Source organism: Citrus clementina, unplaced genomic scaffold, assembly GCF_000493195.1.
Source record: "Citrus clementina cultivar Clemenules unplaced genomic scaffold, Citrus_clementina_v1.0 scaffold_5, whole genome shotgun sequence".
NCBI lineage: Eukaryota > Viridiplantae > Streptophyta > Magnoliopsida > Sapindales > Rutaceae > Citrus > Citrus x clementina.
Genome location: NW_006262201.1, coordinates 7,469,262 through 7,480,290, shown reverse-complemented (window position 1 = coordinate 7,480,290; position 11,029 = coordinate 7,469,262). Strand labels below are relative to the sequence as shown.

The 11,029-nt window shown below is 33.8% G+C and overlaps 1 protein-coding gene across 1 annotated transcript; it reads left to right on the top strand.

Annotated features, from left to right (window-relative positions):
- Positions 1–4,541: 4,541 nt before the first annotated feature.
- Positions 4,542–6,090, top strand: LOC18041523 (probable inactive serine/threonine-protein kinase fnkC). The gene is made up of 5 exons (XM_006431724.2): positions 4,542–4,554; positions 4,685–4,814; positions 4,949–5,407; positions 5,601–5,773; positions 5,915–6,090. The coding sequence occupies exons 1-5, from the start codon at positions 4,542–4,544 to the stop codon at positions 6,067–6,069; spliced, it is 930 nt and encodes a 309-aa protein (XP_006431787.1). The 3' UTR covers positions 6,070–6,090.
- Positions 6,091–11,029: the final 4,939 nt, after the last annotated feature.

Sequence of the window (11,029 nt, the reverse complement as noted above, 5' to 3'; positions counted from 1 at the left end):
ATGATTACATTTATTTGAATAATATATTTGTATTGTTTATAAAGAATTTAAATTTTTACTTTTAATACTAAAACATTTTTAAATATTGAAATTTTAAAATCTATATTTTATTTCCTTTATTTTAATATTATATTACCATTATTATAAGATATTGGATTTTTTTTTCTTTTGGGATTAATAGAGTCAAAGAGTAGATTAGCCGAGAAGAAGTTTTAGTGTCTTTTATTGAAAATTTGGGGTCTACATAACTATTTCGTCAATCCTTAGGTTGTAGCTGTCCTTTTTGTGACAAGAAAAAGCACTATCAGTGACGAGAAGGAGATCAACGGAACATGGCCTCAATGGGAGTCAATATCATGGTAGATCAAAATCCAGAAGTAAGAAGAATGTTAAATGCTACAACTGCGGCAAGAAATGACACGTTAAGAATAAGTATTGGACAACCATAAGAGACGAGAGAGAGAAGAATATGAGTAATCAATGCTCAGGAGTGTGTAGCAAATATTTCGAATGATGGCAAAATTCTTTACAGTGAAGAAACAATTGTTTCAGAAGGCAGAAACAATTATCTGACGTTTGCCTCATTCTTCACAAAAAAAAAACACACACACAAGTTAAGGTCATTTTAAATCAAGTAAAACAAGTTGCCGTGAAATCTTATGCCAATGTTGTCGTATGTATAAGATTTAACTACTTGTTTCTAAATTAATTTTTATTTTTTTTAAATCTTGTAACAGTGCTGTGTTGTCTTAGTGGTCATCACGAAGTTATCATTTTTTCTGATAGAATATAATTTTTAACAACACAAACTGAGGTTAGTAGACTAAGCAAAGCCCACAAAATAAATCAAATTCTTACAGTAAGTTTTTTAATTTTTTTAAAAGGTAAGGATAGATAACGTCCAAATTAAAATTTTAGCCTCAAATTTGGTCAGGATTTTAACTCTAGTGACTGGTTAACAATACCTCTCAATCAAGTCCTACGATAAAGCTCTGGTCGATCTTAATACCAATAATTAAGGCTCACTTGCTAAGATGCTCTAAATGTTACTTTCAATGAATGAACCAATGTGACTTTCTTTGCTAAAATGAAAGGAAAGAAAGTAAAAGAAACTCAAGGATCGTCCAAATGACTAATTAATCAGAATGGACAAATTGAAATTAAAGCCAATGGCAATCATTTTCCAGTACATAATCTAAATACTACTTTCAATTTCGTGAAACATGCCAGTACAATCAAACGACAGGTTTTTTTTCCCTCAAATTCACACAACTTAATGCCGTTAACTAGGACCCCACTAACTTAGACGCTTTAAATATTACTCTCAATGAATGTGATTTTCTTTTCTTTAAACAAAAGGGTAAATCCTAAATTTAAATTTTTAAAAATGTCCATCTCCATTAAAAAACAGTGAAAACTCTATAAAATAATATTGTTGAAGGGAAAAGATAGATATACTTCGAAGGTTTGGGAAAATGATCATATAAACTCCTGTATTTTCAATGAAAGATACCAAAATCCCATTTGAAGAATAATACCCTTAATTTATTGTAAAAATTATAATGTAGACTTCCACATTTTCAATAAACATTCTTTTAAATATTTTTAATATTTAAAATAATTAAAAATGCAATAATTACATTTATTTTAATAATATATTTGTATTGTTTATAAAGAATTTAAATATTTTACTTTTTAATACTAAAACTTTTTTAAATATTGAAATTTTAAAATCTATATTTTATTACTTCATTTTAATATTATATGACCATTCTTATAAGATATTGGAGTTTTTTTTTTTCTTTTGGGGATTAATAGAGTCAAAGAGTAGATTAGCGGAGAAGAAGTATTGGTGTCTTTTATTGAAAACTTGAGGTCTACATAAGTATTTCTCCAATCCTTAGGTTGTAGCTGTCCTTTACGCAACACATTAAAGCACTATCGGTGACAAGATGGAGATCAACAGAATGTGGCCCCAGTGGGAGTCACAATCATGGTAGATCAAAATCCAGAAGTAAGAAGAATATTAAATGCTACAGTTGTGGTAAGAAAGGACATGTCAAGAAATAGTGTTGGAACAACCAGAAAAGAAGAGAGGGCAAAGAACCTGAGTTATCAAATGCTCAGGGGATTGTAGCAAGTACCTCGAATGATGGCAAAATTCTTTACAGTGAGGCAAAAACTATTTCAGAAGGCAGAAAACGACTATCTGACGTTTAGCTCACTCTTTATCAACAAAAACACACAAGTTAAGGTCATTTTAAATCAAGTTGCCGTGAAAATCTTATGCCAATGTTATTGTATGTATAAGATTTAACTACTTGTTTCGAAATTAATTTTTATTTCTTTAAAACCTTGTAACAGTGCTGTGTTGTATTAGCGGGCATCACGAAGTTATCATTTTTCTGATGGAATATAATTTTTAACAACAAAAACTGAGGTTAGTAGACTAAGCAAAGCCCACAAAATAAATCAAATTCTTACGGTAATGTTTTTAATTTATCTCAAAGGTAGAGGTAGATAACGTCCAAATTAAAATTTTAGCCTCAAATTCGCTCAGGATTTTAACTCTAGTGACTGGTTAACAATTCCTCTCAATCAAGTCCAACGATAAAGCTCTGGTCGATCTTAATACCAATAATTAAGGCCTCACTTGCTAAGATGCTCCAAATGTTACTTTCAATGAATGAATCGATGTGACTTTTTTTGCTAAAAAGAAGAGAAAGAAATTAAAAGAAACTCAATGATCGTCCAAATGACTAATTAATCAGAATGGACAAATAGAAATTAAAGCCAATGGCAATCATTTTCCAGTACATAATCCAAATACTACTTTCAATTTCGTGAAACACGCCAGTGCAATTAAACGACAGTTTTTTTTTTCCTCAAATTCACACTTAGAACTTAATGCCGTTAACTAGGACCCCACTAACTTTTTTTTGGTTTTTTGAAAGGGGACCCCACAAACTTGGACGCCTTAAATATTGCACTCAGTGAATGTCATTTTCTTTTCTTTCAAAATAATGGGTAAATCCTAAATTTAAATTTTTAAAAATGTCCGTCTCCATTAAAAACAGTGAAAAATCTATAAAATAATATTGTTGAGGTAAAAAGATAGCTATACTTCTATGGTTTGGGAAAATAATCATATAAACTCCTGTATTTTCAATGAAAGACACTAATATCCCAGTTTAAAAATAATACCCTTAATTTATTGTAAAACTTATCATGTAGACTTCCACATTTTCAATAAACTTTCTTTTAAAATATTTTTAATATTTAAAATAATTAAAAATGCAATGATCACATTAATTTGAATAATATATTTGTATTGTTTATAAAGAATTTAAATATTTTCCTTTTTAATACTAAAACATTTTTTAAATATTGAAATTTTAAAATCTGTATTTTATTACATTTATTTTAATATTATATTACTATTATTATAAGATATTGGAGTTTTTGTTTTTGGGGGGATTAATAGAGTCAAAGAGTAGATTAGCCAAGAAGAAGTTTTGGTTTCTTTTATTGAAAACTTAGGGTCTACATAACTATTTCTCCAATCCTTAAGTTGTAGCTGTCCTTTTCCCTTTTTTACATAAAAATAGAGTTTTAACATAAGAATATTGGAGGTAGGCCTTCCTTTGTTTGATAGTTTCTTTTTTTTTATCAGTTTGTTTGATTTTTTTTGCATTTCAAAGGGTAAGGCTCATTACATCCTTCTAATTGACAATTCTCATTTCCATAAAAGCCCTTGCTCTTACCAGGTTCGCCTAAAAAAAGAATCTCTATTAAAATAATTAATAGGTTAGCTTCTCTTGTGTTTGGAACCACTGAAAATTCAATATTTAAAGAGTAATTTGTCATTTTAATTAGATTTAGAAACTTTTATTATTAAGGAGAATATCCCACTTTTGATGAAACAGAAATGTTGAAAAGATGGAGAAATACGAGCTTCTAAAAAGTGAAATTTATTAATGAAAATCCAAATGACAAAACTAAGATTTTGCGACTCTTTTATACAAATCCTAATTATTGTGAATTTACCAAATAGGTAGACCTCAAAATATTACTAGATAATAAAATTGTTGTAACTCAATCAAATAAAACAAAATAAACGGCACTTAAATCCGATATCTAAAAAACAATTTAGATAAAGATCTTCAAAGTACGTGATAAGCAAAATAGAAATATATCTTAAACTTGCAAAATGACCAATATTGAATTTCCCTCCAAACCAAGGATCAATATGGAATAGCAGTATTGCATTAGACTTCTCTCGTCGCAAGCTTCGAAAAGGTACCTTATACACTCCAAACAGACTCCGGCCAAGTGCCTTACTTATCCTACACAGCCACCTTACATCAAAATTGCTTGAGGATGAATATCCCCACTTTGGCCCACCCTACCTTAAAATCTGCCAATATATAGCTTGTAGTAGCTAATCCTGCAATATCCATCAAAAGCTAATTTCTTCAATTTGCCAGCCTGCGTTAATATTAAATTCATCGAATCCTTCCATCTTCCCAGAAAATTCTTCAATGGGCGATAACGGTGCGTTTTGTGCTAATCAATATTTTACAAGTTAATCTTGGTTGCTTCTATTATTTATTTAAATTATTAATTACAGTCAATGATATTATAACGTTCTTATGCATAATTATTTCTTCATGTGAAATTTCAGCAATTTTGAGGGAAAAAAGGAGTCTTCCTCCAGCTGATTACTCACTGAAAATAGAGTCATTCAAGCTGCTGTCGAAATCAACGGTTGAAAGTTTTGAATCTGGTGTTTTCAAATCTGGAGGCTACAATTGGTACGTGTCCATTCATGCACGCATGCATGCATCCAATCTTTGTATTACTTATAGAATTAAAAATGGATATATCATACTGCATTTGTTAAGTAATATTTACAAGTTTGATTCTTAATTATTTTTGCAACTGGCAGGAAATTGGTTTTCTATCCCAATGGAAAAAAGAATGATGGTGGCAAGGACCATCTTTCGCTTTACCTGAAAATAGATGACAGCAATCCACATCCCGATGGTACTTGGAATGTTAATGTGTACTACAAATTGTTCGTGTATGATCAGGTATCGAACCAGTACTTGGTAGTTCAAGATGCCAAAGCCCCAATGAGGCGTTTCGATAGGCGGAAGACTGACTGGGGTTTCGGCAAGTTTCTTGACCTTGCAACTTTTAATGAACCTTCAAATGGGTACCTTGTTGACGATACATGTGCATTTGGTGCTGAGGTCTACGTTGTTAAACCAACTGACAGCGAGGAAATTCTTTCCTTGGTCAGTGATCCTGCTGACGGAAATTATCGTTTTAACATCCCAGCTTTCGGTTCTGTGGGTGATACGGTTCAGCGCTCGAGTGAGTTCACTGTTGGAGAAAGAAATTGGTAAGTATGAAAGGTTATTTAAAAAATAGTTGCACAAACTCGCCCACTACTTCGACAAATTTTGGAGTCTTTGTGTCCCAGAAAATGATCTGTGTGACTATTTCTGAAAGTATTGGATCTTCTATGATCATTTCGTCAAACTACACGGTGCCCTTGTCCATTTTTTTAATTAATTTTATTTCGTAAAATATAGGCAACTAGTGGTTTATCCAGCAGGATCTGGAGCTGATAGAGGCAACTTTCTAACTGTTTCATTAAAGCTAGCTGATTATCAAACGGTTTCACGCAAGAAACCAGTTTATGCAGAATTTAAGTTCAAAATACCCAACCAATACAGCAGGAACAGAGCTGGCGCTGAACAAACAGGTCCGTAGCCGCCCCTTATCAGCATCAACTCTTCACTAGCTTTACGTATATTCCAATTACAATTAATGTTTTGAGCCCAGCATATTACATTAACAAGAGCTAACATAAATATATTTTTGATCAAACAAAACTTTCTTGCAGTTAAGCATTTTTTTAACTCGGCTGCGGAGAAAGAGTCCTCAAACCTTTTGTCGAGGAATGATCTGTATGACACCACCAAGGGATACCTTCCAAGTAGTGAAACTCTAATCGTTGAAGTCCAGTTTCTGGTCGTTTCAATGATTAATGCCAATTAATTCATGTATCATCATCATGCATGGTTGTTCATCAGACTTCCAGCAGGGTTCAGAGCTGAAATTTATCGTCCTTTCTCCGTCAACTTCCAATCTGTTGATGCTTTTATTGAGTACTTGTTGATGATTTCGAATAAAAAGCTTGTATTACTGGAATATGCAAGCTTCCATTTGCTTCTGTTGTTTTGTTTTGTTTCTAAATTATGTGCTTTGTTAAAAAGTGTGTTCATCGGGCAACGCCTGATTAGAAATAAATTAAGGTGAGAGTAATCATCTAAGTCTTTGTGTCACTTGTGCTTCCTCTAATATTTTCAATGTATTATTTATTTAAGATGATTGATCTTTTTGTGGCGTGTTCTACAAATAGTTCGTAGATCTGTCATCAATCAAAATTAAATATGACTTATCACCTATATTTAACCTCTCGCTAACATGACAAAGAGGGTCAACCAACTCGATTATCCTTTAGAATGAAAAAATAATGCCAATTAAATTGTTAAAAAGGACTACAAATACGTAAGTTATAATGTAGTTTGGGATAAATGCCAAAGGGTTTCTAATATCTCCTAAAACAAATTTTAGAATACATTCTATGTAGTATGCCAACCGTCTAATAAATAAATAATGTTATAATATGCATGTATTTATTTTGAAAAATCAATATACAAATGGTGATTACCACGAGGTGGTCCTGAGTGGGCTTCAACTGTGGGAGGTACCTTTAAACCCGTACTACAACCCAAACTAATCTCCGTTTGCACTTGGTCGGCCCGTAAGGAGTAAAATACTGGATAAAGTGGTGATTATATTAAATTTAACAACATACGATTCTAACATGCATTAATTATAAGGCTTTTACTAAGTTACAGCATGAGTAAATTTCAGCCCAACTATTTAGAAGGTGTTGACCCCACTCTTATTACCTATATTTGCACAAAATGCCCGCCTGTAAGTTACTGAGACTGTAACTTAGCATAACCCTAATTATATGTATTACGCTTTGCATAAAATTCAAAATCCATAAACGAGAGACCACTTGGGACCGGTCACTGTCTGGGTTGACCAGAAACATAACCGACCAAAGACGAAGCACCAAGGCATCCTAAGATCAAACTATGTTTGCTTGTTTTTTTTTTTTCATATATATATTTTTTTCAGTCAGATCATATCTTCCGCGAACATGGTAAATGGAACCAAATAAAACTAGACATAGAAACTAGTGAATTAGAATTTAAATATTTTCTTATATCATTAAAACATGTTGGAAATTAAGGAAATATTTGAGAATGAAAGATTTTATCACACTTGTTTTGTCTACCATTCTAACAAATTAAATAGAAAATTAAAAAAGAAAATTATACTTAACAGCAGGTCAGAACAAGTAGAACTATACCATGTCTTCTGTTGAAAAATAGTAAATAACTCAACTGACAAGTAGGGTTGGCAATGGGATGAGACGGCACGGGATTTGTCAATTCTAGTCATGCCCTGCATATGCAAATGAGATAAAAAAAAAGTCTAATTTCTATCCTTTTATTTTGTTGGGACAAAAAAATATCATAATCTCGTCCAAAATGGATCCCATCCCAACAAAAAAAAAAATGCCATCCCTACCAACAACTAGGGTTGGCAATGAGATGGAATGAGACAAGATTTGTCAATCTCAATCCTATCATGTATATGCAAATAGGAAAATAAAATGTCTCGTTCCCGTCCCTTTTTTTTTTTTGGACAAAAGTATGTCCCAATCTTATCCTCGCAGGATCCCTTCCCATTAGAAAAAATTCTCAACCCAACTAACAAGTACAAAATAGTTATTTCTTAAGTACAAGATAAATTGCAAGGCCACTTAAAGTCTCCTTCTTCAAACTCTGTCAAGACCTTTTCTGTGCTACTACTTTTAAAGACTGACACTAAAATAAATATGTGTCAGGGCCCTCTTGTTTCCCACACTGTACCTTGTAGCCTTAGGCAGCAAATCTCCCTCTCTTGGCCCTAAGTAAACCTTGCACACTCAAATCCGTTGTTGGATTCGAAAGACAGAAAGTGTATTCACTTAAACTCGCTCAAGATGGGAGGAAAGAACTTGTATCACTCGAAGAAAGCTTACAATGCGTCGTGAGTCTCTAGCTGTTGTTTTTTTGTGTGTCTTGGCCAAATGAGGCTCCTCCTATACATAGAGTACAAGGGAGTGGTGTAAATGCTCAACTACCACCTACCCACAATAAATACATGAAAAATATCTACAAGCACTATATGAGTCTAGAATCATCCATGGGCCATGACTTGCTTGGAGGCTTAGGCCATGACATTCTCCCCCACCTAATTCAGAGACGTCCTCATTGACTCGATGTGGAAGTCCTTGATCTTGTCTTGAAATTGCGACAAATTGTTTCCAAGCTCCCAACTAGCTTTGCTCTCGGGTAGACCCTTCCACTTGACGAAGTACTCTTGGCATGGCGGAAAACTCTTTTTCTGAACAATGTGATCAGGCAAAATGGTCTTCACTTCTTTGTTATACAACCTTGTGCTGCCGAGTGGTTCCTCCCACATCGAATCTTTTGTGTACCTATAATATGGCTTCAAGCAACTGACGTGGAAGACCAGGTGTAGTTTGAGCCAAGAGGGCAACTCTAGCTTGTACGACATATTGTCGACCCTCTTGATGATAGGAAATGGCCCCTCGTATTTTCGGATAAGGCCCTTGTGTAGTGAACGGGTAGACTTGTGTTGGGACGGTAGAATCTTAACTAGCACATTAAACTCCAAGTGTCTACGCTTACTGTCTGTCTATTTCTTCATTCGCTTGGTCGCCTTGTCCAAGTGCGCCTGTGCTATATCTGCTTGCTCATGCCATGACTTGGCCACTTTGTATGCTGCAAGACACCTCCCGGAATAGCTTGTGACGAGCGTGTGTGGTGTTAGCGACTGCTGCCCCATGATCACCTCGAAAGGGCTCCTTGAAGTAGCCTCGCTCCCCTACAAGTTGTAGGAAAATTGGGCCACCCAACCACATCCAGTAACTTTGCCCAATCATGTTGGTTGGCGCTCACGAAATGCCACAAGTACAGCTTAAGCAAAGCGTTCACTCACTCTGTTTGCCCATTTGTATATGGGTGAAAGCTTGTAGAGAAGAGCAGTGCCAACCCCATAAGCTTGAACAACTCAGTCGAAAAACTCCCCGTAAACTTACTGTCACGGTTATTAATGATGGATTTAGAAGTCCCCAATATTGCACCACATGCTTAAAGAAAAACTTGGTTGTGTCCTCCGCTGTGCACTCGTTAAGAGTGGGAACGAAGGTGGCATGCTTGGAGACTCAATCTGCCACCACAACAATCATCGCACAACCCTCAGACTTTGGAAGACAAGTTATGAAATCCATCGGTATCCACTCTGGTGTGTGCAATCTCTAATGCTATGGGTATCAATGTGCAAGTGTACACAACAAGTAATATACTGATGAGTATTCAGATCGTCTCCACAGGGATTGATGTTATCAGACTTGCTACAATAATATTAATTGTGTAGTTTTATTTTAAATGAAAATAAAGTAATTAATTAAGCTAATAAACGAATTAAAGTAAAATGCAATAAATAAAATGGAATAAAGAAAATTCTCACATCAAACAAAAGGATAAAACTAATGGGAATAGAGCAGTTGAGTGAATAAACTCACTTAATGGCATTGACTATTTTTTCAATTACAGTAATGTTGCTACAACATCTACTATAGCACTGGACATAATCCCGCATGCATCCTCAGTTGTCACCTGTTGTATATCTTATATCTAATGCAACCTAAAAGTGATCAACTGCTACGCCAACATTAAACATAGCATTAATCGATCTAGGTTCCATTTATCCTACAAGGTGAATCCATATTTCTAGTTCATCACTATTTTTAGATCAAGAATGGGCATATTATTATTGAGATTAACTTAACTTGGAAAACCCAATCTAAAACCAAGTATTGTCTTGATAAGATCCACTAAGTTAGACCTTTTTGAGGTTCTTTCGTAGCTAGTATCCATAAATAGGTGGTCAGCTGAAATAGAGAATTAAATAAATACAGTTAAGACAAAATGCTACAGAAAACACAGAGCAACGAGCGTATATAAATCAAACATCCATTAAGTTTGTTAATTACTCAACAATAATAAAATTTAGTTAATGATTTGCGATATAAAAAAAACAAGAGTTTCAGCCGTCAAATACATCCCAATGAGTAAATAGAAAATAAGAAAAGAATAAGAAGAACTGATTTCCATTTGATCTCTGTGATTTCTCCTCTATTAGCCTTCAATCTCTCTTTTGATTTATGTTCTTCTTGTGTTTTTCTCTACGGTTTCTCCTTTAGGTGACAACTCTTTTTTTTCTTTGTTTGTGTGCTCCTTTTATAACTTAGAATTATGGCAACAGAAAGTAGGGCTCATATCTTCCATTTTTGGAAACTCCAGATTGCAATCTTCTAAATATCTCATGCACAATCTTCTTTGTCAATACTCTAGGATTATGATGGTTGTCGAAGCCAACAAAAATAACTACCTACTCTAAATAAATTATGTATAGTGATTGAGCAGGGTTGTGTCCACAGAGATTGGTAATTATTTAAATCCTTTTGAAACGTAAAACGTAAAATGGGGGAATTGTAGACAATAATAAAAATCAAATTAAATAACGAGAATGTAAATTAAAGTTGTGATTCAAATTGGAGAAAGCTCTGGTTGAAGGAATTAACTCAGCTTGATTCGACTACTGATCATTGATTCAAATATAGATTATTATTACTTATGAATAGACCGGTTATAGCTATTGAGACCCTCTAATAGCCAATCTCTCCTTAACTAGTCGATAACCAAGGTACGACCGTTGGTTATTTCCCTAATCAATAGACAACCCTAGATACGATCATAGGATTTAATCAATTGACAGCCTAAAAAACTAGAGAGACCCAAATCCT

Excerpts from the sequence above, each read along its gene's own strand:
- LOC18041523 (XM_006431724.2), top strand. Across the intron at positions 5,408-5,600 it reads ACTGTTGGAGAAAGAAATTG|GCAACTAGTGGTTTATCCAG; the intron begins GTAAGTATGAAA and ends CGTAAAATATAG. Across the intron at positions 5,774-5,914 it reads AGCTGGCGCTGAACAAACAG|TTAAGCATTTTTTTAACTCG; the intron begins GTCCGTAGCCGC and ends ACTTTCTTGCAG.